Source organism: Lacerta agilis, chromosome 9 (assembly GCF_009819535.1).
Source record: "Lacerta agilis isolate rLacAgi1 chromosome 9, rLacAgi1.pri, whole genome shotgun sequence".
Taxonomy (NCBI): Eukaryota; Metazoa; Chordata; class Lepidosauria; order Squamata; family Lacertidae; genus Lacerta; species Lacerta agilis.
Genome location: NC_046320.1, coordinates 40,404,638 through 40,430,138, shown reverse-complemented (window position 1 = coordinate 40,430,138; position 25,501 = coordinate 40,404,638). Strand labels below are relative to the sequence as shown.

The 25,501-nt window shown below is 43.6% G+C and overlaps 2 protein-coding genes across 5 annotated transcripts in view; one reads left to right on the top strand and one right to left on the bottom strand.

Annotated features, from left to right (window-relative positions):
• The first annotated feature begins 892 nt into the window (after window positions 1-892).
• On the top strand, window positions 893-15,041 carry NOCT (nocturnin). 3 transcript variants are annotated; one of them, XM_033160345.1, is made up of 3 exons: window positions 893-1,292; window positions 12,684-12,953; window positions 13,676-15,041. In XM_033160345.1, exons 1-3 carry the CDS (start codon window positions 1,073-1,075, stop codon window positions 14,509-14,511), a joined length of 1,326 nt encoding a protein of 441 aa, XP_033016236.1. In that variant the 5' UTR covers window positions 893-1,072; the 3' UTR covers window positions 14,512-15,041. The 3 variants fall into 3 exon arrangements, with proteins under 3 accessions (XP_033016236.1, XP_033016237.1, XP_033016238.1); XM_033160346.1 differs by lacking the exon at window positions 893-1,292 and adding an exon at window positions 9,722-9,818; XM_033160347.1 differs by lacking the exon at window positions 893-1,292 and adding an exon at window positions 11,483-11,527.
• A 3,075-nt stretch (window positions 15,042-18,116) lies between these two features.
• The window catches only part of ELF2 (E74 like ETS transcription factor 2), a 40,013-nt gene continuing 32,628 nt past the window's right edge, over window positions 18,117-25,501 (bottom strand). For both annotated transcript variants that reach the window (XM_033161170.1, XM_033161171.1), the window contains 5 exons: window positions 24,838-25,011; window positions 23,983-24,072; window positions 21,244-21,436; window positions 20,435-20,773; window positions 18,117-19,838 (listed from right to left, as the gene is read on the bottom strand). In XM_033161170.1, coding sequence (XP_033017061.1) covers window positions 19,211-19,838; window positions 20,435-20,773; window positions 21,244-21,436; window positions 23,983-24,072; window positions 24,838-25,011 — 1,424 coding nt within the window. In that variant the 3' untranslated portion in view covers window positions 18,117-19,210. The remainder of the gene's footprint in view (window positions 19,839-20,434; window positions 20,774-21,243; window positions 21,437-23,982; window positions 24,073-24,837; window positions 25,012-25,501) is intronic.

The following is a 25,501-nucleotide window of genomic DNA, read 5'->3' as shown; positions in this document are numbered from 1 at the left end:
GATGTAGTTTAGGCTAAGAGGCGTGGACTTGCACCCTGACCTCCCAAAGTCCTAGTGAGGTATTCTAACCTCTAACCACTACACAACACTGCCTCTCTCTGCCATCCAACGGAGAGGAATCGGGAGGGCGGTTGCTTGCTTAGCACGTCCTGTTTGCTACGCAAGGGCGCCTGGCTGGTCACGGTGGGGACAAGCAAGACGCCGCGCTGGGTGGGACTTTTAAGCCGGAGGACCACACAGGGCTCTTCTTCAGCGGTTTTTAAAAGCCTAGTGTTGTAACCTGCTCTGACAAGCGCTTTCATCACAGGAAAGCGGGGGAGCGAGGCGTGAAATGAACCCGGAGACAAGGGCGGGGGCATCGCTGCGCGAGGGGGGGAAACGAGGCCGCCCCTGCTCCAGCAGCAGCAACGTAGTTGACTCGGAGGCGGCTCCCGCCAACGCCCCCTTCCCCCGCTCTTGAAGTGACGTCCGTGGTGACGTCAGCAAAGAGAAACCGCTTGCTGGGAACCCTGGCGCGGCGGGGGAGGGAGGGAGGGAGACATGCACAACTGGGGCATACCATGCAGTGCGCGGGGGGAGCTCGCGCAGTCAACTCAGCCTGGGCTCCTGAGACCCTCTACCGACGTTTCTTACACTGGCTTCCACGAGCGTCGAGCTTGTCTTTTGAACTGAACATGGGAGGAACAGAACAGCTACGCTTCTGCGGGCAGAAGACTTGAGCTTCCCGCGCTCCCCCCCCCTCTTTTGCATTTGGGAGCTGCCGGCTGCGTCAGTGCCGGCAGAAGGCGTGAGCCTTGCCTTGTGCCGGCTGAACTCCCGTCTGCGGCAGTGAGCGCCGTCCGCGTGCGTGTGCTGAGGAGGCTGGTGTGAGCTGCCGCCCGCCTGGGATTCCCCAGCTGCTGCTCGTTCCCCGAAGGTGTGTGAGTGCTCGTGCGCGCCTGTTCCTCCGGCTCCGTAAGGCGGCGAGGCTGCGCCGCAGGTCCGCTTGAGCTTGTGACCTCATTCTTGTCAGGGGGCTCGTTTCCCCGGTCCTCCGGTTGTCCTCGCCCGGTTCCCCGAGGGCAGCGTTATTATGTATCAGAGCCCCGCTCGGTCCCTGTGCTCGGCCCTCTCCAACCTCTGCTGCGCGCCTTCCTCCGCCACCTCTTCGACGCTGCTGCTCCGGTCTCCGGCTCCAGTCAAGAAAGCCCTCTCCCCGCCTGCCATCCTTGCCTCTTCCGCCGCCGCCGCCGCCGCCCCTCACTACGGCTGTTCTGCGGCTGCAAGCGCGGGGGCTGCCAATTCCCAAGCAGGTGAGTGCCTAGAACCATCGGAGTCGCCGGACGTTCCATGGATGGAACGCTGGGTTTCGGACGTTCTAATGAAGACGCGGGGTGGGGGCTGGTCGGTGGAGAGGGAGAGGTGGTTGCTAAAGGAGTACAGGTAGTCTAACGCGTTCGTCTCCTGCATAGTGGGGGGGGGGCTTCTAAGGGTCACGGTAAGTGGCATCATCATTTGTCTGTATCTTACCAATCCTTGCAGTGGTCTTGTGAGGTAGGTCAAAGTTCCGTTTTACCCATGGTAAAGTGAGTTTTCCAAGCCAGATTTGTGGAGCCCACGGTCTACCACGCTTTCTGCTATGCTAAGCCCTGGGGTGGTTTCTTTTAAAAAGGGGGGGGGTTATCCAGAGTACATTTTGCTCTGCTTTTGTCTTGGTTGAAGGCTGGACACATGCTAGATACAAGGCTTCTGATTGATTGAAAACATATATTATTAATGAGGAGCCAACCAGTCAGCCCCATTTATTAAGTAAATGAACTCAAGACAGCCTTAAACTGGCAGCTGATTCATTAAAAGCTGCTTCTTCCAGAAAGTCAGTGAATGGGATCTTATGCCAGGCATATATTACATACCCTGTAGGCAGCACTCTCAGTATTACCACCTTGTTGAGATAAGTTTTCGCATCCTTGATTAATTCTCCAAGTTACCTCTGCTCTGAGAAAAGCATGTGTTGCTTGGGGATTTCAAGGAGTGCTTTCTGCATATTTCCCCTCTAACTATGCCAGAGTTCCTATTAATCGTTACTTGATGTATTTTTGCCCAGGGGAAAGCAGTAATCCATATCCTGCTCTTTATCTCCTACCTTCCCCACAGAAAATATTTTTGTTTAATTTTCAAAACAACGCTGAAGAAATCTATGGTGCCATACCTGAGCGTAGGTGCACTTTTGGGTTGTAAAAAAATAATGTGATGCTTCGGAGAACACTTCCGATAAACTATAATGGGTTCCCCTCTTCTGTAGTTTGTCAGCTCATTTGTGCACAGCGTGTGACCTTTTCCATGTGCACAATGATTAATGGTTTTAAGGAACTGAAATTCGCCTGGGCTTGAAAGCCACTACTCACTACGGGTTGTTAAAAGTGTTTCCTAAAAATGCAGAGATGGAAAAGCATCAGAAAAGGTCAACCCAAATGTTCGAGGGGGTGGAGCAATTTCCCCTATGTTGAAAGCTTACAGCATCTGTGCCTCTTCAGTTTAGAGATAAGGCAAGTAAGAAGAGGCATGATGAAGGTACAGTATTGGTATATCAGATTACACATGAGGGGGTAGACAAAGTGGACAGAGGAGTTTTTCCTCTCTCATAGATAACACTGGAACATCCAATGCAGCTGAATGTTGGAAGATTCAGGACAGACAGAAGAAAGTACTTCTCACAGCACGTAGTTAAACTATGAAACTCCTTCCCACAGGAGGCAATGATGGCCAGCCAGCTTGTATGGTTTTTTTAAAGGACTAGACAAATTCATGGAGGATAAAGCCATGTTCTACCTCCACTTCCAGAGGCAGTATGCTGGAAACCACAGAAGGGGCGAGTGCTGTTGCACTTAAATCCTGCTGGTGGACTTCCCATAAGCATCTAGTTGGCCACTGACAAAGGGATTCTGGACTAGATAGGCCAATGGCCTGATCCTGCAGGCTCTTCTCGTGTTCTTATGTGTCTTGGCATCATGTCCTGCTTATGAATTTCCTTCCTAGAGGTGTCTGATTTCTCTGCTAGATTTAAGATGGGCCTTTGGTTTGACCCAGCAGGACTGCTCTTAGGTTCTTATTGGCTTTCTTGGTATTTAAATTGAGGAGTGAGAGCAGGAGCATTCTGCAGTTGCACTGTGTAAATTACAGTGAACTGAGACTTCTTGAAAATTTGCTTCATAACAAGTATCTGCCTTTCACTTCCCTTACTACTGTTTCTTAGTTCATCAGCCTTTCAGAAAGCTGAGCAAGAAATAGTTTGTCTGACGTAGTAATCTGCCTACAGGGACAGTCCAATGTACATTGGGATATCTTGGATGGGGTGAAGTGTACGCAAGCACAGGAGATGCTACTGTTTCCGTCACCCCAGCTGTTGTTGGCCTACAAGCATTCCCTATTTTGGACTACAGTTTCCATCAGCCCCAGTTGGTCAAGGATGATGGGAGTTGGAGTTCAACAATATCTGGAGGCCACCAGGTTGGGAAACCCTAGCTTTGTCACTTGAACTCTGAAAAATCTCATAACCATCAATGGAACCTTTTAAAAAGGCTTGTGATGCAGTCCTCTGCATGCGTGTCTACACAGAAATAAGCCCCTATTAAGTTCATTGTGGGTCAGTGTGTATACAATTTCAGCCTCCATTTGCAATTCAGAAGATTCCCCCACCTTTTAGTGCTAACTAATGCCAGCTAAGCCAATAACATTCAACCTAAGCAGAAAGATCTTGGGTTCTCTTTAGCCTGCTTGGCTCTAGGTGTTGGTAAGCTTCTTAGGGTACCTCAATCATTCACTGAGAATGCATCTAATATAAAAAGATCATTGCTGAATTAAGCCAAAAGCCCATCTGATCCTGCATACTGGTTCTAGCATTGGCCAGCCGGGTGCCAATGGGAAACTTTCAAGTAGGACTCGAGGGCAACAGCATTCTTTCAACTTGTGATCCTCAGAAACTTGTGTTCTGTGTACAGTAAGCCTGCAACTTACATGGGGATTACTTTCCAGGGATTGCGCCTGCAGCCAGAATCACGTATAGTCAAAACCCATTAGGTTCAATGGCTGGTGGGATTGCCAGAGTCATTGCCCCCAGAATTCTGCCCCTTTCTGTTTTTATTTTTCCTTTGCCACGCAAATGAAGGTGAATGCACACAAGTTAAATGGGTGTCGGTTGTGGGCTTACTGTACCTCCATCAAGAAGTTACTCAGGGTCACCTTCGAGAATTTAGGGACCCTTTGGGCAGAGAACATAACAGCTGCTTGTGGGCTGTCACTTCAGTCCGTTGCTGAAATGTGGGTCTGTGTAATGTTAAAATGGGCCTACTTTTTGGCCACTAACATTCTCAGAAAAAGATGCTTAAAACAGGAGTGCCCTGAATCCATGTGTGCAGTTTTTCATCATTTTTATGTAAGTCTGCCTCTTTTGTAACTTAGGTTTGGAAAGTTTCTTAGTTGTCATCCCTCCTCCCCCCCCCCCCGGAAGTTGAGTCATACTTGAGAAAACCTAGCTATTTGGAGCTAAGGCTGCTTGTCTTTTTCTCAACAACATTGCTTGCAAGGGAGAGGGTTTATTCCCCTGATGAATTTGCCACTTTTTCTCACAAATGATGTAAGAGAAGAGGGTTGAAAAATCTGCAATAAAGCTGCAGTCATAGTGCCATTTATGTAACTGCAGATGAGTCCTACCTATATCCATTTGAACTACCTTAGTTTGAGAACTGTGGATCAACCTATGCTTCTTATCTTCCTTCCTTATTTCCCTCTGTTATAAATCACTAGATCACTATGACCACGGCCATATCTCAGTGATAAGGTACATGCTCTGCAAGCAGAAGATCACAGGTTCAGTCTTTAGCATACTAAGTTTTAAAAGTATCTGGTGGTGGCGAGAAAGGTGGTCTGCCTGAGATGCCGTGGTCTCTGTAGACAATGCTGGAATCAATGGTCCAATAACCTGACCTGATACAAGAGGATGTTGTCTGGTCCTCGGACTAACTGAGAGGTGTTTTAGAGATACCCATCAATATCCTAACATTTCCCTACATTTATTAACTTCACGCTCAAAACCCATGAAACCCTTTGAAATCTGCAGAGGTCTTGTGATTTGGTTTTGTGGAACATGAGTTGCTCATTGTGAAAGCATGTGAGGGGGAGAGGATGAGACAAAAGTGCAATGCAGCATTTCAATTTCAGACAGGAAGCAATGAGCAGTAGACTCGTAATCTGGTGAGCCGGGTTCGTGTCTCCGCTCCTCCACATGCAGCTGCTGGGTGACCTTGGGCTAGTCACACTTCTCTGAAGTCTCTCAGCCCCACTCACCTCACAGAGTGTTTGTTGTGGGGGAGGAAGGGAAAGGAGATTGTTAGCCGCTTTGAGACTCCTTCGGGTAGTGATAAAGCGGGATATCAAATCCAAACTCTTCTTCTTCTTTTTGTTTCTTAAAAACACACACAGAGTGGTATGTGACGAAAATGTACTTGGAACACACTCACTGAAATTAGTTAGCCATGATGAACTCATGTCCATTAACTGGGCCTACTCTTGAGTATGACTTAGGCTCCATCTTCTGCACTATCCATTTAAAGCAGTATTAAACCAAGTTAAGCTGTCATTGCTCCCCACAAAGAATTCTGGATACTGTAGTTCGTTAAGGGAGCTGAGAGGAGTTAGGAGGCTCCTATTCCCTTCCCAGAGCTACAGTCTGCAGAATGGTTCAACAAATTTTCTACCCGTGCCATGCTGCGGATGTAAACAGGGCTGTTGGAGGTCAAGCAGCTCATTCACCAGCTTCCCCCCAAAAAAGGGAGAGTGAAGGCTAGGAATGCTCTTGGGTTTAGGATACTGCATCCAGCCAAATTGTTGTATGGCTGGGAGCCAATTGGGCCGAGTGAGATCCACAAAACAGAGAGAGTCCTGATTGGTTCAGCCCCGTCTCGTCCATTGGGGCTGGTGGTGCGGTGCACCAGGGCGCCCCAGGGGCGCCCCCGTGAGCCCGCCAGCATACCGGGTGCCCCCTCCCCAACCCGCCCCCACGGGCGGGCACCGGGTGCTCGTGCACCGGCGGCACAGCCGCTGCCGCCCATGCTGCTCCCGGGCGGGCTGCGAGCCGGCCGCCCAGCCCTGTCTTCGAGCGCAGCACCCACGAGTGGCTGGGTGTTTGCACCGCCCACGCTCTCCCCCAGACGCCCTGGACGCATGGAAGCACCGAAAGGATCGCTGTGCCACGGCGGCAGATGTGCCTGAGATGGCCCTGGATTGGTTCCAGGGTTTTAGATCAGGCATAGGCAAACTCAGCCCTCCAGATATTTTGGGACTACAATTCCCATCATCCCTGACCACTAGTACTGCTAGCTGGGGATCATGGGAGTTGTAGTCCCAAAACATCTGGAGGGCTGAGTTTGCCTATGCCTGTTTTAGAGAATCTCCTTATGGTCCATTGTTCATTAGGAGTGCAAGCCCATCCTTGGGACATTCTGTCATCCCCTGGCAATCCATGATGCTTGGGACCAGCATGTTCAGGTTTAGAGTTGCACCCTTATCTGGAAATGCTGTTGAACTGATTGCAACTTGAGGTTTGTGTGTGTGTTTATATACATAGCATATTATAGGTATAACTTAGGTTTCCAGCCTAGGCCAACTTACTAGGAGAAGAGCCCCATTGAGCTCAGCTGTATTTACTTATGAGCGAACAAGCTTTTAGGATTGCAGTGTGAAACACATGTGTGAAGCGGCTCTAACAGCTGCTGGTGTGGGTGCAGGAGTGCTGGGTCGATCTGTCACTATTGGCATTCTGCGCGGAATCATTACATCAGCATTATTGATTGACTTGCTTTAGCTGACATAGGCATGATTACACAACTTGCCTGGCCAATTCTTTTGCATCAAGGTTAGATAGAAGTAGCTCGGTTGTTCCTGGTGGACTTTCCACACCCTTCATTTCCTAGGTTCCCCTCTAAAGCCTTGCTCATAACTTTCTAACTGCGGCTTCCCAGATATCAAGTTGTAACAGAACAAGCAGTAATAATAACAATCTCAAAACGAAGAGCAGGTAGCAAGCTATGTGAAATCTACTCATAAAGTCCATCGGGGCAACTTGCATGTTCTTAGGAAGATCGCTGTGCTTTGCTTACTGAAGGGAAGGTGCTGCTGCAGCCATGCTGTGTTGCAATGCAGCTGCATTCTCCAAGCAGTGTATTTCCAGGGGAGAAGCCATGTAAGCCACCTTAAAGGCTGGCAAGATTTCATGGACTTCAGTCCAGTTCACCACCAGATGCACAAACTGTTGCCCTACATTACAGGTATATATGGTTTGGGGAGGAGGGAAACACAAACAGCAAGGTCAAGAGAGAAATGAAATGCACAGAAGTACAGGTGGCGATAATTTTTTAATTAATGGTAATTTGCAGTACAGTGGTTAACTCAAGCACTCCTGGCGCTGGTTAGCTAATTAGCACATACAATTTCCTACAAATCCTTTGCCCCAGTCTCAGTCTACAAGTGATTCCACAGACCCTCTTGAAGTACTGTAGTAATTAAGCAGTTAGACATTGGAGTCTTCCTTTAAAGTTCATTTGCCCCAGGAATGCAACTCTGAGGTTGCATGCAGGTTGTCCTAGGTTGAAATGCCCCTCCTCTCCCCCCATACGCACCTGGCTTTTGAATATTGCCATTTCTTATGTCAGATTTGTGTCCATTTGTATGATTGAGCTGAGCACCATGATTTGCAGAAAACGGATTGGATTCCGGTTGCAAGTTGTGCGGCTACACCAAATGGGAGAAAAACACCCCCAAGATATTGCAGCAACTCAGGGTGATTCAGCATGATTCTGTTACCTGCAGTTACAAAAGCAAAATCTTTGTCTGAGGAGGAGAGGAATGACGGTTGTGCTACTGTATGCAATCCTGTGTATGTTGTTGCTCCATAGATCCTCTTTGGGCTGTTGCTACCGGAAAATGTGTATATTAACTACAGACTCTGCACAAAGGGAAGGAGGCAGGCAAAATATAATGAGGGAGAAGCACAGATGAAAATGTCCAGGCAACAAGCACAAGATGTTTCAGAACTACATAATTGCTTTTTTATGTTGTCATTTGCTTTGCAACAAACGTCGGGAACAACTCACTGCAGGCACCCAGGGTAGTAAGCAGTTTATACCTTTCAGGGTTACTTCAGCAATGCAAACAAGCTGGGATAGTATTATGCACATACTGTCTCTTCACTGATTGAATATTTTATATACTGCCTGTCTTGAAAGCTTCTCCAGGCAGCATTGCAGTAGCAATATAAATTGCAGTACAAAACATTACAGCACAAATGCAAGAAAATTAAAACCCAAGGGCAATCAGCAGTCCAAATAAATCAGAACTTGTAACGACTGGCATTGGGAACCAACAAGGCCAAGGTAAATAAAGAGGCCCTAATTGGAATTAATACCTGCTGTGTGGAATGCAATGTATAGTCTTGGCTTCTAGGGAACCCCAATAGATCCTCTAAATTCCTTCATTACTTTCCCTGGTCAGAAAAAGCAGCCTGCCATTTAGGTCACTAGTCTTCAGCTGTTGAGTTGCCACCCACAAGTGCCTTTTCCACTTTCCCAGAGTGGATCACTGCTAAGTTTTGGGTCACTTTGTGGTGGGTGTATAAAAATAGAAGTGAAGGAGCTTTGTAACTTTGGGGAAGGACTGGTAGCTCAGCAGTAGACTATCTGCTTTGCATGCAGAAGGTTCTGGGTTCAATCTCTTGCATCTCCAGGTAGGACTGAAGAGCTTGCTGCCAGTCAGTGCAGGTAATACTGAGCTAGGTGGACTGATGATCTGACTGAAAGGCAGCTTCCTGTGGACTGGGAGGAAGATGGAGAAATGCAGAGGAGAGAGAAGGACGGACACACTCACACACAATGCCAAAGCTGGGGCAAAAGTGCCATCTCATATTTGAAAAGTTTAAGACATTAAAATGCTTGGACTCTGTACCCACTTTCCTGGGCCCCCTTGAACTCAGTGGGGCTTGCTTCTGAGTAGATGTGTCTGGAGTTGTGCTGTGAACCAGCAATTCCCTCTCCAGAGTGCACATTCCAAGCCTAGGTGTGTTGCTATAGTTTTAACATGTTCTCATTAGTCTATAGGCTAAAGCACCATCTCATGCAAGAGCCAGTGAACTTTATGGAATTTAGTTGAAAGGGCAATGATGATAGAAAAACTGCTTACTCACTAAAGGCATGCTAGAAATTGGTTGCATAAGGGGACTGCTAAGGCGTCTGGGCAAGAGTGTTTGTCTCTTGTTATATAAGTCAGGGGGATCTGAGTTGCACAGTACAAAGAGCAAGCAGGAGCTGTGCATTTCCTGTCGAGGCAGCCAGTGTGAAGTGCAGCCTGTGTGTTTTTTTCTCTTCACAGACGACACTGTTCAATCTCCTGGTGGATTATTGAGTGGGCGAGGGAACGAAAATAGCGTGTGTCCCCGCCCCTCAAAAAAAACCCCACTTTGCATTGACCCAAGAGCTTCATGCAGCTAAGCTACCATGGGGTAGCCGGCTCCTTTGGTCTCGTGACCATCGCTTCAGCATGCAGCGGCGTTGCCTTGCCGTGCAAGAGCAGATTTTTAAAAATCTCTGTCTTTTCTAGAGTTGCTAGGGGTTAATTGTGACAATGGAAGTTCCATTGGACGCAATTTTGTAAGGGGCCACTAGGTGTCGCCAGAGGGCAAGGTTAACAGAAAGAGAGGCTGCTCACATGACACCAGAGGCTGCCTGTTCTGTGCGACATTCACCATTAGAGTTGTTTACTCCGCACGTTGATGCATTCTTCCGGCTTTTCAGGTGTGTATGCAAAATTAACGGCCTCTTTCAATATTGTGCTTTCGTTAGACATGTACTGCAAAGCCTAGTGCCTGAGACTAACAGAACTCTAGAAACCCTCGAAGTGTTTACGAGTTTGTGTGGATGATCGGTTGCATTTTTACTTCACATAGTTTTAACCTTTCTCTAGCAACTGTAGGAGTGGAGTAACAAAGGAGATCAGCCTGGTCGTGTCTTTGGAAATATGGTTATAAATCGGCAGCGCGAGAGTTGCCTCTCCTATCCGAAGGGTGTTGTGTTTGGGATTTGAGGCCCCTATTACTTAGCGTGATTTTTATTCAAGGCTGTGCTGTTAATATGCAAGAAGAAAATTCCAAAATTACTTGAGTTGTTTGATATTATGAGGGGGGGGGGAGTCAAGCAGCAACCTTGTGCTCACTTACCAGGGAGTAAGTCCCATAGAACTCAGCAGAGCAATCTCACACCCTTATTCTCACAACTGAAATGATGTTGCTGAGAAATCAAGTGAAGGAGACTAACTTGTTTTCAGATAACAAATTTAAAATGCAATGCAATCGTGTTAGTATGTTGTAGTGCTTTTTGTGCAGTAACTCTGATCGCTGGGTTCACACTTCCTGGCCCCCCCTTAACTAAACATGTCTTTGAAAGTGAGAGCTCTTAACCTTCCTGCAACAGCCTTAATTGGTAAAAACGTTGTTAGGCAAATTTCTTTTCTTCCAGAGGCATCCTTTCCCCTTTCCCTCCCCCTCCCCTTTTCTTTAGTGGGTAAAAATGAAAGGCAGTAGTACTCACAGCTTTTATCTCTCTGTTTGTGAAATATCAATGATGCAGCAATGGACAGCACAGGACATTCGTGACCGATTTGGCCTTCCTGTGGTGGTGGTGGGAAGTCAAGTCAGGCATTGCAAAACCTGGCAAGCACGGGCGATTACGTAAGGAACCAGACAGTTTACTAAGAAGTGCCTGCCCTTCTATGTTTGTTTTGCCACACTTTGGGGTAGCTTGCTATTTCTAGCATAAGTAGTTGCATTATGCAGTCTGGTAGAAAATACCCAGCAATGCAATAAAGTCATTTTTGGATTTTAGTAAAAAGAACACAGAGGGAGAAAAAGAGGGGGGGGAGGGAGAGAAGGAAACTAGCAGTTTCTTGTGACTTGGGCAGATTGTGAAATACAAAGTTTAAAACCCCTAAAATTGTGAGCCAATGTTTACAAGTTTTAAGAGGGGGAACTGCACACATTTAGCTTGGCGAGGGGAGTGGGATACTCCTTTATCTGTCCTTGACCTTGTTGTAAAGTTAGTACACTCTTCGTGGCTTTTTGACAATGAGATTTACCCTTGAGGGAAGCATTAAGAATTATCTACTCAAGTTACTGTGGAAAACGAAGGCATGCCAGGACTGGGAGAAAAATATATCTTGCATGAAGGTTTCCATGTCTGTAGCTAGTGTCTTAATATCTGCTAGACTGTGTATATGCAGGCAGTTGCAAGTAGAAGATGGTATTCATTATTTGTTATTTTGCCCCTTATATGCTGACCCAAGGAGTTGCTTACTAAAACCCTTGTTTGTTCGAGGAAGGAGCCAAATGGAGCGGGTTCAGTGATTACTGAGTGACTCCCAGCATGTTAGTGACTCATAAAAGTGGCCCTTTTTGTGTTGGCAGCAAGAAAGATTAGGAAGAAGGAATAGAAGAAAATAGCCGTGAACTGTAAGTGGGATTGAGAAGTCTAAATCTGAAATACACTTGGTGTGGTAGTATCGCTAGAAATTGGTGCTTTTGTTTGATTTAGTAGATGCCTTGCTTTATATTTTGCATTTGAAATTGTGTTTCTGTGCTTTTGTTATGGCCTACGGCTAGCACAATAAACTTACTGAACTGAACTGACTATCTGCCTCTGCCGCTCTGCAACACCTGTTCTGGATTTCTTTGTTCTGGTGTGCCTTAAAAACCCCAGTATGTCGCATCTCTAGTTACGTAAAAGAGTGGAAAGCCTTTTGAATCAGGGTGTGTTGTGAAGCAACCCAACGGGGTTAACATTATGCTTATGCCTGAATTTTATCTTCCTTTGATGTGTTATTAAACTTTGAACTACATAGTAACCACAGAAATAACTTGTGATGTAAAAGCAGAAGCAGTTTCAGAGCTACTCATAATTGGGCTTCAGAAATCTTGAACAAAGAAAACTTTTTTGGGGGGGAGAGCATCCCTAGGTAGTCACAAAAGTCTTGTTTAGTTGCTCTCTGCTCCCCACCCCATCAGTTATCATTAGTACAAATAATAATTTTATTATTTATACCCTGTCCATCTGGCTCGGTTGCCCATTGTAGGAGGTGGGGAACTGGGATGAGCCCCTTGGCTCTGGCCCTCCTGCATGCCCCCTTGTCATTCCTGCAAAAACAAAAACAACCACCCCATTTTGGGGACTGTCTGCAGCGACGGGGGTGGAGTCAGGGTTCTCAGTCATCTACTGTACAGGAGAAGAGAGGGGCTGTGCCAATGAATTTGTCCTTGCTCTCCCCATTGCATGACGGGAACTGTGGGGCAAGGGGAGCAGCTGGGCCAAGAATTTTCCACCTGATTTATCCTTTCAACAACACTGAGACATAGATTAACTAAAAGATGGGGACAGGCCCAAGGCCACCCAGTGAGCTTCATGGCGGCATGGAGATAGGAACCTCCTGGTCCTGGTCCTTCACTGGTTCTTGGGTCACATATATTGCATTATGGAGGGAAGGGAAGTGGTGAATTCATTTGCTTTGATTTATGTGCAGAAAACCTTGCTCTGTGTTAGCTAATCAGGGATGGGCGTTTACTTATCCGTGCCTTCAGTGATTAATTTGCCTCTTCTTTGCTTCGTTTTCAGTGTATTCCATGGGCAACAGTACCAGCAGGCTATATAGTGCTCTTGCAAAGACTCTGAGTACTGGTGCTGTCTCCAAACACCAGGAATACTTGGAACAAACGGATCCTGACTTCTTGGATCCCATTGATCCCAAGGATCTGCTTGAAGAATGCCAGGTGGTTCTTCAGAAACGTCCTGCCCGGTTCCAGAGGGACTTTGTGAACCTGAGGACCAGCTTTTCCAGAAGCCACCGACCTATTAGGGTCATGCAGTGGAACATCCTTGCACAAGGTATAAACACTGATTTTTTTAGTCATTGTAGAGTCCAAATTTGTTTGCAGTTGGGAAAATACAGTTGAATGCACTCCTAGAGTATAATGGGCAAAAATTGAGGTGATCCATGCAGAGAAAACATGGAAAATCTTGCGTATTGACCTTGGACTGTGGCATCCAAACAGCATCAGCTTATATAATATTTTTGAGACTTGAAAAACTATGGGCAGTGTCTGCTGAGGAAGGGTTCAAAAGAGCAGGGTTTCTATCTCTTATACATAATCATGGGGATAACTGGGGGCATCAAAAGTAGAAGCTCTGTGGAATGAGCAGCATGTACATTTGCTTACCTTGCATCATTTGCAAGCTACAGAACTCTGATCCATTTTATTTTTTAAAAAAAATAAGTGTGTGGTAGACACAGCCTTTGGTATATATATATATATATATATGTTTGCTCTGTTTTTGTAAGGTCCCTTGAATGATGGCAGAAAGAAAACAGGAGGTTGAAAACCTTTAGGAGTACTGGGTATTTTAGAAGCTTGAGATACTCTTTAGACACACATCTCATCGCATGCTTAAACTTCTCCTAGTTTCTTAGCTGGCTAGTAAAAAATAATTTCAACTTGTGTGGGCTTATATCGCAACGCTTTTCTAACAAATGGAATAGGCTACTTGTTTTCCCACAAATGTGTTTTGGAAGGGAAAATAATGCTATGGATTTATTGTTTTCCTTTCAGCTCTTGGAGAAGGCAAGGACAACTTTATTCAGTGCCCGGTGGAAGCCCTGAGGTGGGAAGAAAGGAAATGCCTCATTCTAGAAGAGATCCTGGCATATCAGCCAGACATCTTGTGCCTACAAGAAGTGGACCACTACTTTGACACCTTCCAGCCTCTGCTCAGCCGGCTGGGCTACCAATGTACTTTCTTCCCTAAACCGTGGTCTCCATGTTTAGACGTGGAATGTAACAACGGGCCAGACGGCTGTGCCTTATTCTTCCTCAAGGACAGATTCACTCTCGTCAACAGCACCAACATCAGGTTGACTGCGATGAAGCTGAAAACCAACCAAGTAGCCATTGCTCAGATTCTGAAATGTAACGAAACAGGCAAACTGTTCTGCACTGCTGTTACTCACCTGAAAGCTCGCAACGGCTGGGAGAGATTTAGGTCTGCGCAAGGGGCTGATCTTCTTGAGAACCTGAAGAAGATCACCCGGGAGGCAGAGGTCCCTCTCATCGTCTGTGGTGATTTCAACGCGGAGCCCACCGAAGAGGTGTACAAGGAATTCTCAAATTCTAGCCTGAACCTAAACAGCGCTTATAAGCTGCTGAGTGCTGACGGACTGTCAGAACCTCCCTATACGACGTGGAAGATCCGACCCTCTGGAGAGTGCAGGCACACCCTCGATTACATCTGGTACTCGCAACATGCCTTAAACGTGAATGCTGCTCTCAGTCTCCTGACTGAGGAGCAAATTGGACCCAACAGGCTACCGTCTTTCACTTACCCCTCAGACCACCTGTCTTTAGTATGTGATTTTACATTTAATGAAGATCCCGACAGGCTTTTATAAATAGGTGCAAGTAGCTGGATGTGTGGGTGTGTGGTTGTTTTTTATATTTAAAAAGATGTACTGTGTTTATTCAGTGGCCTTTTAAAATGGGCTTCTGAAGACTTTAGGGGAGTGGTTATTTATGAACGGAGAACTAATGGTTTTATTTTCAACTCTCTTGTCGAAAGACACTTTTGTCATTAAACACCTTGCTGTGATAGTAGAAGAAAAAACCAACAAACATGGCTACTTAAATTTGAGGCATGCTTTATGTTTTTGCTGTCCCCTGGTTTGGAGGACCGATTCTGTAACAAATGCAGATCTTTATTTGAAGACCTTTGCTAGAGCAATTGCCCTCAGTGTAGCATGGTTATTCTATATTTGAACGAAGTGGGCCAAAAGGGTATCACACACGATGGGGTGTTTTTTCAGTATTGCAATTAAAGATGTGCTGAATGACCAAACTTTGGTAGTGTAGGACCAGTTACATTTTGAACATGTAAAGGACTATAGCACTGGTGTTAGCTAATTAAAATATTCCTGAACTTGCACTGGATGATGTCTCATTCCTGAGTAAATTAAGACAAGACTGATCAACCTTAGAAGCGCTATTGAGCTTGCAACCTTTTGCTGTGTTGAAGCTGCCCTATTCAGGGGAGAACGTGCCAATTTCCTCTCTGCCTTACAGCGAAGTTGTTTGGGAAGAAGTTTCTTTGCAGAACATCATGGGCAGCCAGAATTCCCTAGGATACCACAGTCCCAACCTGAATTGAGAGACCTCAATCTGCTATTAATTTATATATATATATATCCCGGGGAAATCCTGGCAGATCTCCCGCATCAGGTTTTAGTCCCCATGTCTTGTTGAACTCAAGAGAATCTGCCTTCAATTTAATATGCCTAGGAATGTGCTGTCAACCCACAATCACCAAAGCTGGCAAAGCCACAATAGCAGCTTTAAACCTTAATCCCTTTTGAAACCCTGAAAGTCCTATGGGAGGGAATGTGAACAGGAACAAACCTTTTTCCTCTTAATGCCAGGTTACCAAGTGGGAAGGCAGCCCTCAAAAGTAGGTAGGAAATGAGATGTCCTCTCTTCTCCATGCATGAAGGACTGTGGCTCGTCTGCCCAACCCAAGGTCTTTTCCCACCCATGTTCAATGCCAGGTCCCCCCCCCCCCCGCTTTCAGGGGCCTGTCTCTTACTTCCCCCTCATTCTCTTGAACAGCTTCCTTTTCGTACTTTCTATCCTCCGTCTGTGACCAGAGTAACTTTGTCAATGTTGCATAGCAACCCTTAGAATTAGTGCAGGAGTCAGAATGGCGACCCAAGGCCCTGTGACACAGATGGGCAGTTGAGCCAATTACAGCTGAAGATTTTGGACTGCGTCCCGGGGTGGCTTTGCCTGTGTAGAAAGTACTTTTACTGTTGCAAGGCAGGAAACAGATTTTGTTTGGGGATCCCTGCTACCCACTTAAGACCCCAATTTTGAACTAGCGGGTGCCCTTTTCACCAAGGTAAAATCACCTTGTGGATTGTGTTAACAAACCACTACAGCTAACACAAAATCTTTAGCCCATTACACTGCCAGTAGTAACTTCAGAGCTTACATGTTGACTTCCAAGTAATTCATGGAATTCACAGTGCTAACGTGGAGCATTGGCTGCTTGTGAAGACACTGGAAAGACCATACATGTTTAAGAGGTACTTTTTAAAATGAGATATACATCTAATAAGCAGGTTTGATGCTGCTTAACATCTGCGTAAGGCTGTTAGCCAGAAAAGAAAGGGTCTTGGCCTGTGTGCATTTGATTTTAAAACAGGAAATTAAAATCTGCTATTTGGGATTTTGCTGAACTGGCTCAAGCAATGGTGTCTAAAGAATTGTTATGATGTGTGCTCTTTCCCCAGCAGTAAAAAAAAAAAATCAAGACATGAACTGCACAGTTAACAGTGAGTTACTTACAAAAAAGGGGAAATCCTTCGAGGGAGACTCTATTAGTAAAGATACTGCCCTAATGTATTGCTTAGTTTCAAGGGAAGGGAATTCTCCGTTTTGTTCAAGCTTGTCTATATAGTTCCGAACCATTGATTGTTGAATGTCTTCAATTAAATTTGCAAAAGCTAGATTAAATTATTTTCCCTGTTAAAAGTAAAGTAGGATTGTCCAGGCCTACGAAACTGCTGAAAAGCCACTAAAGTATTGCAAATAGTCCCTGCCGGCAGACTTACAAGGAAGAGGGCTGGGAAGAAAACAAGGAAACTCAGGCTCCCAGTCTTAAAAGTGGCCAGTTTGGCTGGAAACAGGGAAGGAACCAAATTACAGGCGAATGGGCTCTGCCTTTCCCTCTGCTGCAAGTCACTATTAACCCTGTTATTCGCCCCCTTCCCTCACTTACATTGGGAATTGCACAGTGCTTGTAGAAAACCTTTTACCAAAGTTGATGCAGTGTAAGGTGGGTTTCGTACATACATCCACAAAAAGTTGCAATATATAGTTAGATTGGCTTTTTGTTTTCTCATACAGTACTCCCAGCATAAATACATATTCCTTATGCCAGAAGGGCAGCTGCTGGATTCGGCACATTTATAAAGTGAGATGGCAAGTAGCATTTTTAGTGAGACTTATCTGGTTCATTGCAGCTCACACTACAGTACAGGCATGTCCGACAAGAAGTAGGGTGTGATCTACAATCCAATATAAAAACTGGCAGTGATCTACCACCCAGGGATGGGTGCAGGGTGGGCGGGCAATGCCGTTCCTGCCTCCCTCTACCCCTGCGCAGGCGATGCTGTTGCTGGTCCTGATCCTGCCTTCCCTTGTCAGAGACCTGGCTCCTACACCTCCCCCCCTCCCTGCAGCACATCTCTCTCCTCAAACCAGCTGGGCTGCAGAGCTCTTTGGAGCCCTTGTCTTTCTGACTATTGAGCATGCTGTGCTCTGGCTGCCTTGGGCCCGCAATCAACCCAGATCAAGCCCGTGATTGACAGATCGATCAGGATCGATGGGTTGGATATGTCTGCTATGGTACATAGGTACTTTCAACAAAAATACATTGCGCTCCCAAAATGATTTCCCTTCACAGGTTATAACAAATGCTGCTTGTGTGGTCAAGTGTTGCTGGAAAAACACACAGAAGAATGGGAAACACCAGAAACTTCCTCAAATGGTCCTTGGTATCTTTACATAGTTGTCCATTGCGTTTAAAATTATTCTGCAGCAGTTTTCCACTGATGCCTCTTGCTCACATTATGAACTGGGTATTACGGCTGTACTGATTCTGTTCCAGTCTGCCTCCAACCCACCCATTTTTCTTCCCTCCTTTTGCACTTACCGGTAAATGTTTTGTGCTAACTGCTCCCTCCACCACCATCACCACGTTATCCCTACTAATATGAAACCAAGCCAGTAAACACACAGGCCACAATGCACATCTCAGAAGCAAGACACCGTGGTACCTGTTATCTCTTGTTACATTTTTCATAGCACAATAAGCTAAGCTACTCCATTGCTTGACACTTCTTCAAATTATGAATTTATAGTTTCAGAATAATGGAAGAATGAAACTGCTGTACTGTGTTATCTGGATGAGCACCAGAGACTTTTTAAAAAAGAGAGACTAAACTTAAATTTCATGTTTGTATTTCAGTAAAACCTACTTGAATACACTTTGAAACAAGAGTACAACAAAATAGAATATACTTTAAATGTTGAATATACAAACTATTATAGTTCATTCTGAACACTGGTACTTCCCTCTAACTTTAACTAAAAAAAATGTACAGGCTCTTTTAACTACCTGACAAGAGTTCATGCCAAGCGTGACCTTTCAAGTGACAGAGTAGAAGCTGAAACTGAAATGTATGCACAGATGTCGAGGCTAAGTGGGTGACCCAGGCCTGCGGCAGCAAAAGGCCACCACAACCCTATGGCCACTTTGTCCACAATTAAGAAACTGACAGACTTAACTACCATACAAAATATGTTACATGTAATCCTATAACAATACTGTGCTAGGTATAAGATCTTTAAAAAATTGTTTTAATAAAAAATGCTTTACACAAACAAGCCATTAGCTTATTTCAAGAAAGAGAACTGAAAATCAGTCTAAGGCTTTCGTTTTAAATCTGCTTAAGCTGTATGATACAAAAATCCCTCTAGATCTTCGTCTTCTTTTAGAAGCTTTTTAATCCTCTCCTTTAATTCACATTCTAAAATACCTAGTAGCAGAGTTATTCACATAGCACCAGTTGAATTCTGTGAAGACACAGTAATAATTGCTGGTATGCACATTAGAATGCATCAGATTTGTCATGTAACAGTGAGACTCTTTCCCGCCGCCCTTCCCAGAGACATAAACCAGGAACCCTTCACAGAACCAGCTTAGTGTTCCATGCCTTAGTGTAACTTGATAATGCAGTGAGCCTCGAGCCCCACTCCACCCCTGAATTTTTCCTTCTTTATCAGCTTAGCAGTTTCCCACTTTGCAAGAGGCAATTGTGTCAGCGTGAGGATGTGGTTCAATTCCCACTGAAACATGGGACATCAATTCATCTCCAGTAAGTTTCAAACATATGCATAACTATTAACAATTTTTAAAATCAGTTTGTTTTGTTTTGTTAACTTCTTGATTGTGTCCATTTCCCTGCCTCCCTAAATATGTCAGTTTACTTAATTCCACAATGGTGTATGTAATTCGTGTCCATAGCTGCCTTTTCTTCATTTCTCGCATGTTACCATCCCCTCCGTTTTCACAGTTACAGGGAGGGCAATAGCCGATGGCGTACTGACCACAACCACATGCGTAACCGTCTTGGTTCCATCCGCAGGCTTTTCTTCCTGAACAAGCTGCAGTGTCTTAACCTCCCGCTCCTGCTTCAAAGCCATTGCTTCAGATTTGACCTCTGGACCTTTTATGACTGCGCTAATAACTCTGGGAGAGGTATGGCTACCTGCCTGCTGGGCCGGCATGGATAGTCTCATCACGGGTGTCCCATGAGCTATGGACACAGGAGTAAGTGCTCTCACGGCTAGTGGCGTTCCCACTATGTTAATGCTTCCTGTCCCGGGCAAACCAGTTTTTGTTTGCAACTGGCACTGCGCAAGCTGCGTAGCAGGGATGGTAATTATTTTCGTAGGCTGCATTGTGATTTTCTCTCCATTTTCAGCAGATGCTGGCATCACTGTAGGGATTGTCTGGATTACGACTTTTGGGGTTGCTGCTGTGGTTGGGCTTGTGCTGGTAATCAACGGTGACCCTGCATTTACTGACTGCACTGCAACAGTTGATATTTTCTGTCCCAGAGACGTCATTACGACAGGCACTTGCATGGCCACACGAACAGTTCTGTCAAACAGATGAGGACAAAACATTGCATTAAGATCAAACAAGCCACATGGACAAATCTGCTAAATAAACTACTTGCCACAGATCTAGGCATGTTTGCATGAATATATATATATATATATATATATATATATATATATTGCTATCTCCTATAAATAAGAATTGAATCATAGAATCAGAAGAGACCACAAAGGCCATCCAGTCCAACCCCCTGCCAAGCAGGAAACACCATCAAACCATCCCTGACAGATGGCTGTCAAGCCTCTGAAGACTTCCCCAGGCCAAATTTCATGCTTAAAATGTGAAGGCTACTTGTGTCTTTACTCATTCTACTGCTTGAGATTCACAACAGAAATACCAAAAAGGTTTGTTTTAAACTGTATGACTAGACTAGATTAACAGTTCACATTTAACAGATCCCATTTCAAACTCCTGTGTTTGAGTAATCTGAATTATGGATGTTGTACTGAGAACATCTGTCTGTCTATATTCAAACTGAGAATGTTTCCAGAAAGACAGGTACAACGTCATTCAATGACACTGTACTAATTTCTCAAGCTTTGGCCTATCCAATAGGCAAATCATGCAGTGCTAACCTGGGAGCAGTTGTTGCTGGAACGGTGGTTGTGGAACAAGATGTCATTTCATGCCCAGGTGAGGAGATATTCACCACTCTGGTAATGGGCTTCTCTGCTCTTGTGCAGTTCAACTGAGAAGCGTTTTTTCCTGCACGAGCAGAGGCTGCTGCTTTCAAAAGGTTTTCTGCAGAAAGTGACACTCGCTCCAATGACTTCTCATCGGTGGCGATTGATAAATCTTCACTGCCACATTCACTTTTGTCATCAATAACCACAATGTTTTTGGGCATTTCCTTGAACTGATATACAAGTCTTTGTCCTTCAACTTTTGCCAGAATTCCTCTTTGATAGTAGTATCTGAAGGGGGGGGGGGAAGTACAAGAAAGGTTTATATGATGTTCATATGAAGCACCTTTTAAGTTTATAACCATCAAGAAACCCTTGTTGGGATGACCAGAGTCTTGTTTTCTCCATCATAAATTACCTATCTTTTTGTAATCAGCTTTGAGGTGGAGATTGTTAAAAAACAAACAATCAAGCGGTATATATATTTGAAAAATAAATAAATACCCCTACATATGGGATTATAAAAAGCATGCAAGGTAAAAAACAGAACATTGTTTTAATAATAATGCTGTTGCCACAAAGAATAAAAAAACTACAAACAAACTGGCTTAAAAAGTGAAATGCCATTTTATCAAATAAAATTCTCAAAAAAAAGCCTGAAAGGAAGTTTCAAATCAGCTATAACACAGTGATTTGTTTAAAACAAAAAAACTTCAACATTCTTCACCCCCCCCCCCAAAAAAAATATTCTTTCTTTTTACCTCAGAGCCCTCCCCATTGTTTCATAGTTCATATCAGGCTTGTTTTTGTGTTTCCCCCATAGTTTGGAGACTGCTTTAGAATCCACAAGCTTAAATATGCCCTTTTCCCGCTGAGTCCACTTGATATATCGAGGACAAGTATTTTTGTCCTGGAGAAGATCTAGAAGGAATTCCCACAAGTAGGTTGTATTTCCTATGATAAAAATATAAATAACAGGCAATTAATATCTTTAAAGATCTCTAAAACTGAAGAAAAGCATTATATTCTCACACAACTAGCTATTATATTGGCCTATGGTATGTGAGCACTTGTTTTTGAAACTTGTAGAATGGGTTCAGCCCATATGTAAGGGAGACAGCTGTGGAAGCACAATTAAACTAAATTCTGGTAGAAAAGAAAGTAAAGAGTGGGGTTGGTTGCCAAAAATGTTCACATGATGCTAAATCAAGTTCTTTGCAGACACTAATGCCTCTTTCCTCCTGTCTGTGGTTTTTAGTACTGGAACTTCTGAGCTTCAGGGCATTTATTTTTTCAATGGGCCTCAAACAAACTCTGTTCCTCCCCCAATAGCCAATCCTAACAATCTTATCAGGAGTTTTTGGCAATAATGAAGCAGGATTACTGGCAATGGTGTGTTCATCAAGAACAAACTAATCTAGCTCAGCTCCGAAATGTTTCTTAAAGGATTTTTATTAGAAAGCATGAAAAATATAGTTTATTTTAAAAGTTTTCTGAGAGTATTAGAAATCACCAGTATATCTTTTTTCTGAAATCAATATATAATTCACTCTTCTTCTATTTTTTTTTTTAAATCTTCCAGCTCTAACCTTGTTTTACATCTTCCAACTTTAACCAATACTTCCAAGCAGCAGGAAGTTGTCAAGGAAAGATAACCAACTTGCAGTTCTAGACGCTTCTATATACTTGCTAGGAAAAATATATGAAACAACTATACACTTGAATTTTACATAAATTTCTCTTTTAAGTCCCTAAAATATCAGAATTCACAGTTACTGTGTAGCTGCCGATTATTTTGTGGAAGAGTATCCCTGTTCAGATACAACCAGTGCTCACGCTTTGTACTTTCCAGAAACAATTGGGAACATTTTTGTTCAGACAAGTTTTTCTAACTGGAAGCAAGTTTCTGCCTTGCATATTAAGTCTGTAATGTTTTTAAATCTCTTTAGTTAGTTGTTTGTGTTTATGGTATAGTTGTAAATCACCTTGAGATGTATGTAAATAAGATCATCTTTTTACTAGACGTTCAGTAGGGGGCAATCTACCACTAGAGTTCTGCTTCCATGAGCTGAACATATTGTGCAAGGTCACCTCATATAAATTGAGGGTACGCACACACATTATATATTTTTACACACACTAATAGGGAAATAGTAGCAAAATATGATTTCAGAACCACTTAGGTTCAGCTAACAAAGAAAAGTTGTTTTTTGAATTTCTGAATGTTCATTCTGGTCCACACTCACTCTTACTCCCTCATACCTCTCCAGCACTAAGAGGATATTCAAAACATGACAAAATTAACTTCATCTGGGCATTGAGAATCACCAAGTAGCAACTCAAGCAACCTTACAGAGGAAAATAATCAGGCAATGAGAAGTCATCAAGTGAGATTAACACACCATCACAGGTCAACATTAATATCACATAAAATGTTATTCCATCCCTAAAAAGCTTTTTAAAAACAACAACCACCACCACCTTTGGGCCAGTGCCAAGAAAGCTGTAGCCACTCATATGTCGCTGAACTCCAACTCTTGGGCTCGGGGGGGGGGGGGGAGGTTGCTATTATTGATACAAAAATTTTGTATCTTTATTTTAGCTCCTCTTACGATTTATGTGGAAATTGTTCAATTTGGTTGTGTACTTTTCAATGTTTTACTTATTGTTTATGACTGCTTTTGTTATGTTTTCAATTACAGTGGTACCTCTGGTTACAAAGTTAATTTGTTCCGGAGGTCCGTTCTTAACCTGAGGTAAAGTTCTTAATCCGAGGTACTACTTCCGGGTTAGCGTAGTCTGTAACCTGAAGTGATGGAACCCGAGGTACCACTGTATGTAATTTTTAAATGCCTTGAGCATGGCTTTAACTTTGGGAAGGGAGCATACAAATAAAATGATTGATTGAGATAACTCTGATCAGTCCCAGCCAGCAGGGTCAATCGTCACAGATGATGGGGTGACTGGACCACAAGTCCTCCACTTGCTCAGCATCAGGCTTCTGGAATATCACTGTTTTTAGCAGCACAAAAAAGAAGCAGGCTACAACAGAAGGGTATCTTGTAAGAATAGCAGTCCTGCGCCTTGCAAATATCTGAAGGATCTCTGCCAAACTTAAGACAGGACTACCTCATATTTTCCCTAGGCGCAGCTATTCAACCCACTATGACTGAACAGGAACACAAATACTTTGCATGTCTCTGGCTGCAGTGGCAAATTTGAAGTGAGCAGCACACTGCTCCAGCATGTTGAGTGAGTGTATGTTCACTTCTTACTTACACAAGAACGTACCTGGTGCACCAGAAATCTAACAGCAAATAAACAGTTTCAAGGGCTTGCATGAGGTGCATCAACATATTTACATTCAAAAGAAAGGTTGCGACCATTGTTAATAGAGCATTAAAGTATTGTTGCTATGTAATCATAAACACTGAAAATGTTAATACACAAATAAAATAAACAATATAAAATATATATTTTTAAAAATAAAATAAAAATACCTTTGCCTTCTCTTGGCTTCTTCTTTATACTCAGGTCTGGAGACGCACTGGAAATGGCTGGTGGCACTTGGGGTTTTGGCTTACGGCCAGCTGCAAAAACAGTTGGAAAGACTGAAATATGCACGGAGAAATGTTTCACAGCTTGAGTCCTCTCACAGCTTAGGTTTTCATTCAAATCTAAATAATGTGCCATTATCTGGTGCTACACTGGGATGCTGGCAACATGTCTCACAAATCACAATTTTATCTGATGTTGAGTTAAGCAGAATCTCCATCACACTTACATGTTCTAAAAGAATTCCAACAATTAAACTAACATGATAATCACCCCCCTTGTGTAAATGAATTATATGACAATGAGCCATCCATGAACATAAATGTTATTTCTATGGTATAAACCCCCTTCCACAAAATTTCTGAGACTGCGTATGTAGTACATAATTGATCTCACCCAGCCTCGCAAAAGATCTATAAAAGCGGTCATTAATAGTCCCCATTTATAACCCAGAATGCTTGTATTTAGAGGGGAAATCTGAATCATTCATTTTGGTCAGCATATTCGATCAACAGTAACCATGAGAGTGTTAAAATGACGAGTTTATTTCTGCCATGCATGAAAGTTATTATAATAGTATATTTATAACTTTACATTTAACTTACATTATTTTTATTTATTTAACAGTGTTAGGGTATCAAACACCTTCTACCTATATAATAAAATATTTGTGCTAGGTTTTTTTATTTTTAGTTGCTTTTCCAGCCCCAAAATATTCAAAGCAAAGTGTGTTGTGCCTTTTTCAAATTATTGGTGACTATTTTGTTGCTTTTAGTTGTTACTGTCCCTTAGCAAAGTACCTTTCTTTTTTTTCATTGGCTCATGGATCTCTGGAGATGTTGGAATAGGAGATATATCCATTGGTTCAGACTCCTCAGTTGATACCTCCACTACTGTTTCTGTAATGACATCTGGCCTCATTGCAGCATGAATGAACTCTGGAGTTGACACACAAGGTGGGACAAAAACTTCCACTAAAGAAAGCAAATAAATAAATAAATAAGGTTAGGCTTTGGATTAAATCCAACAAAGAAACTGCCTTATCATTTGAAGAACAAAAACAAACAAACTAGTTTCCCACATGTATCACAATACAGGATAAGATATAACACAGTAACAGAACTAGAGGTTTTTTTTTCTTTTCTTTTTAGGTATTACCAAACACTTGCGTCCCAGAAATGTTCATATAAATTCAACTTTAGAAATGACTGAACCCTGTACTTTTCTACATTGCTTCCATTATACTTTGCATATGATTTGTAAATTGAGAAAAAGCAAGTAGTTGATTTTCTTTTCGGAATGAAACCCAGTTCACGATTACATGGGTTAGGTCTCAGTCTCAAATAACCATTGTAAAGTACAATTCTTTAATAAGTCATTTTCCATCTTTTTTGAGTTGTGTCATGTGAATATGAAATTATAGATCCACAGAAAATGTTGCAGTATGACAGGCCAGAGGACAAT

Coding starts and splice junctions, on each gene's coding strand:
- NOCT (XM_033160345.1), top strand. CDS start 1,073: ATGTATCAGAGCCCCGCTCGGTCCCTGTGCTCGGCCCTCTCCAACCTC. Junction 1,293..12,683: donor GGCTGCCAATTCCCAAGCAG/GTGAGTGCCTAG, acceptor CTTCGTTTTCAG/TGTATTCCATGGGCAACAGT. Junction 12,954..13,675: donor GTGGAACATCCTTGCACAAG/GTATAAACACTG, acceptor TTTTCCTTTCAG/CTCTTGGAGAAGGCAAGGAC.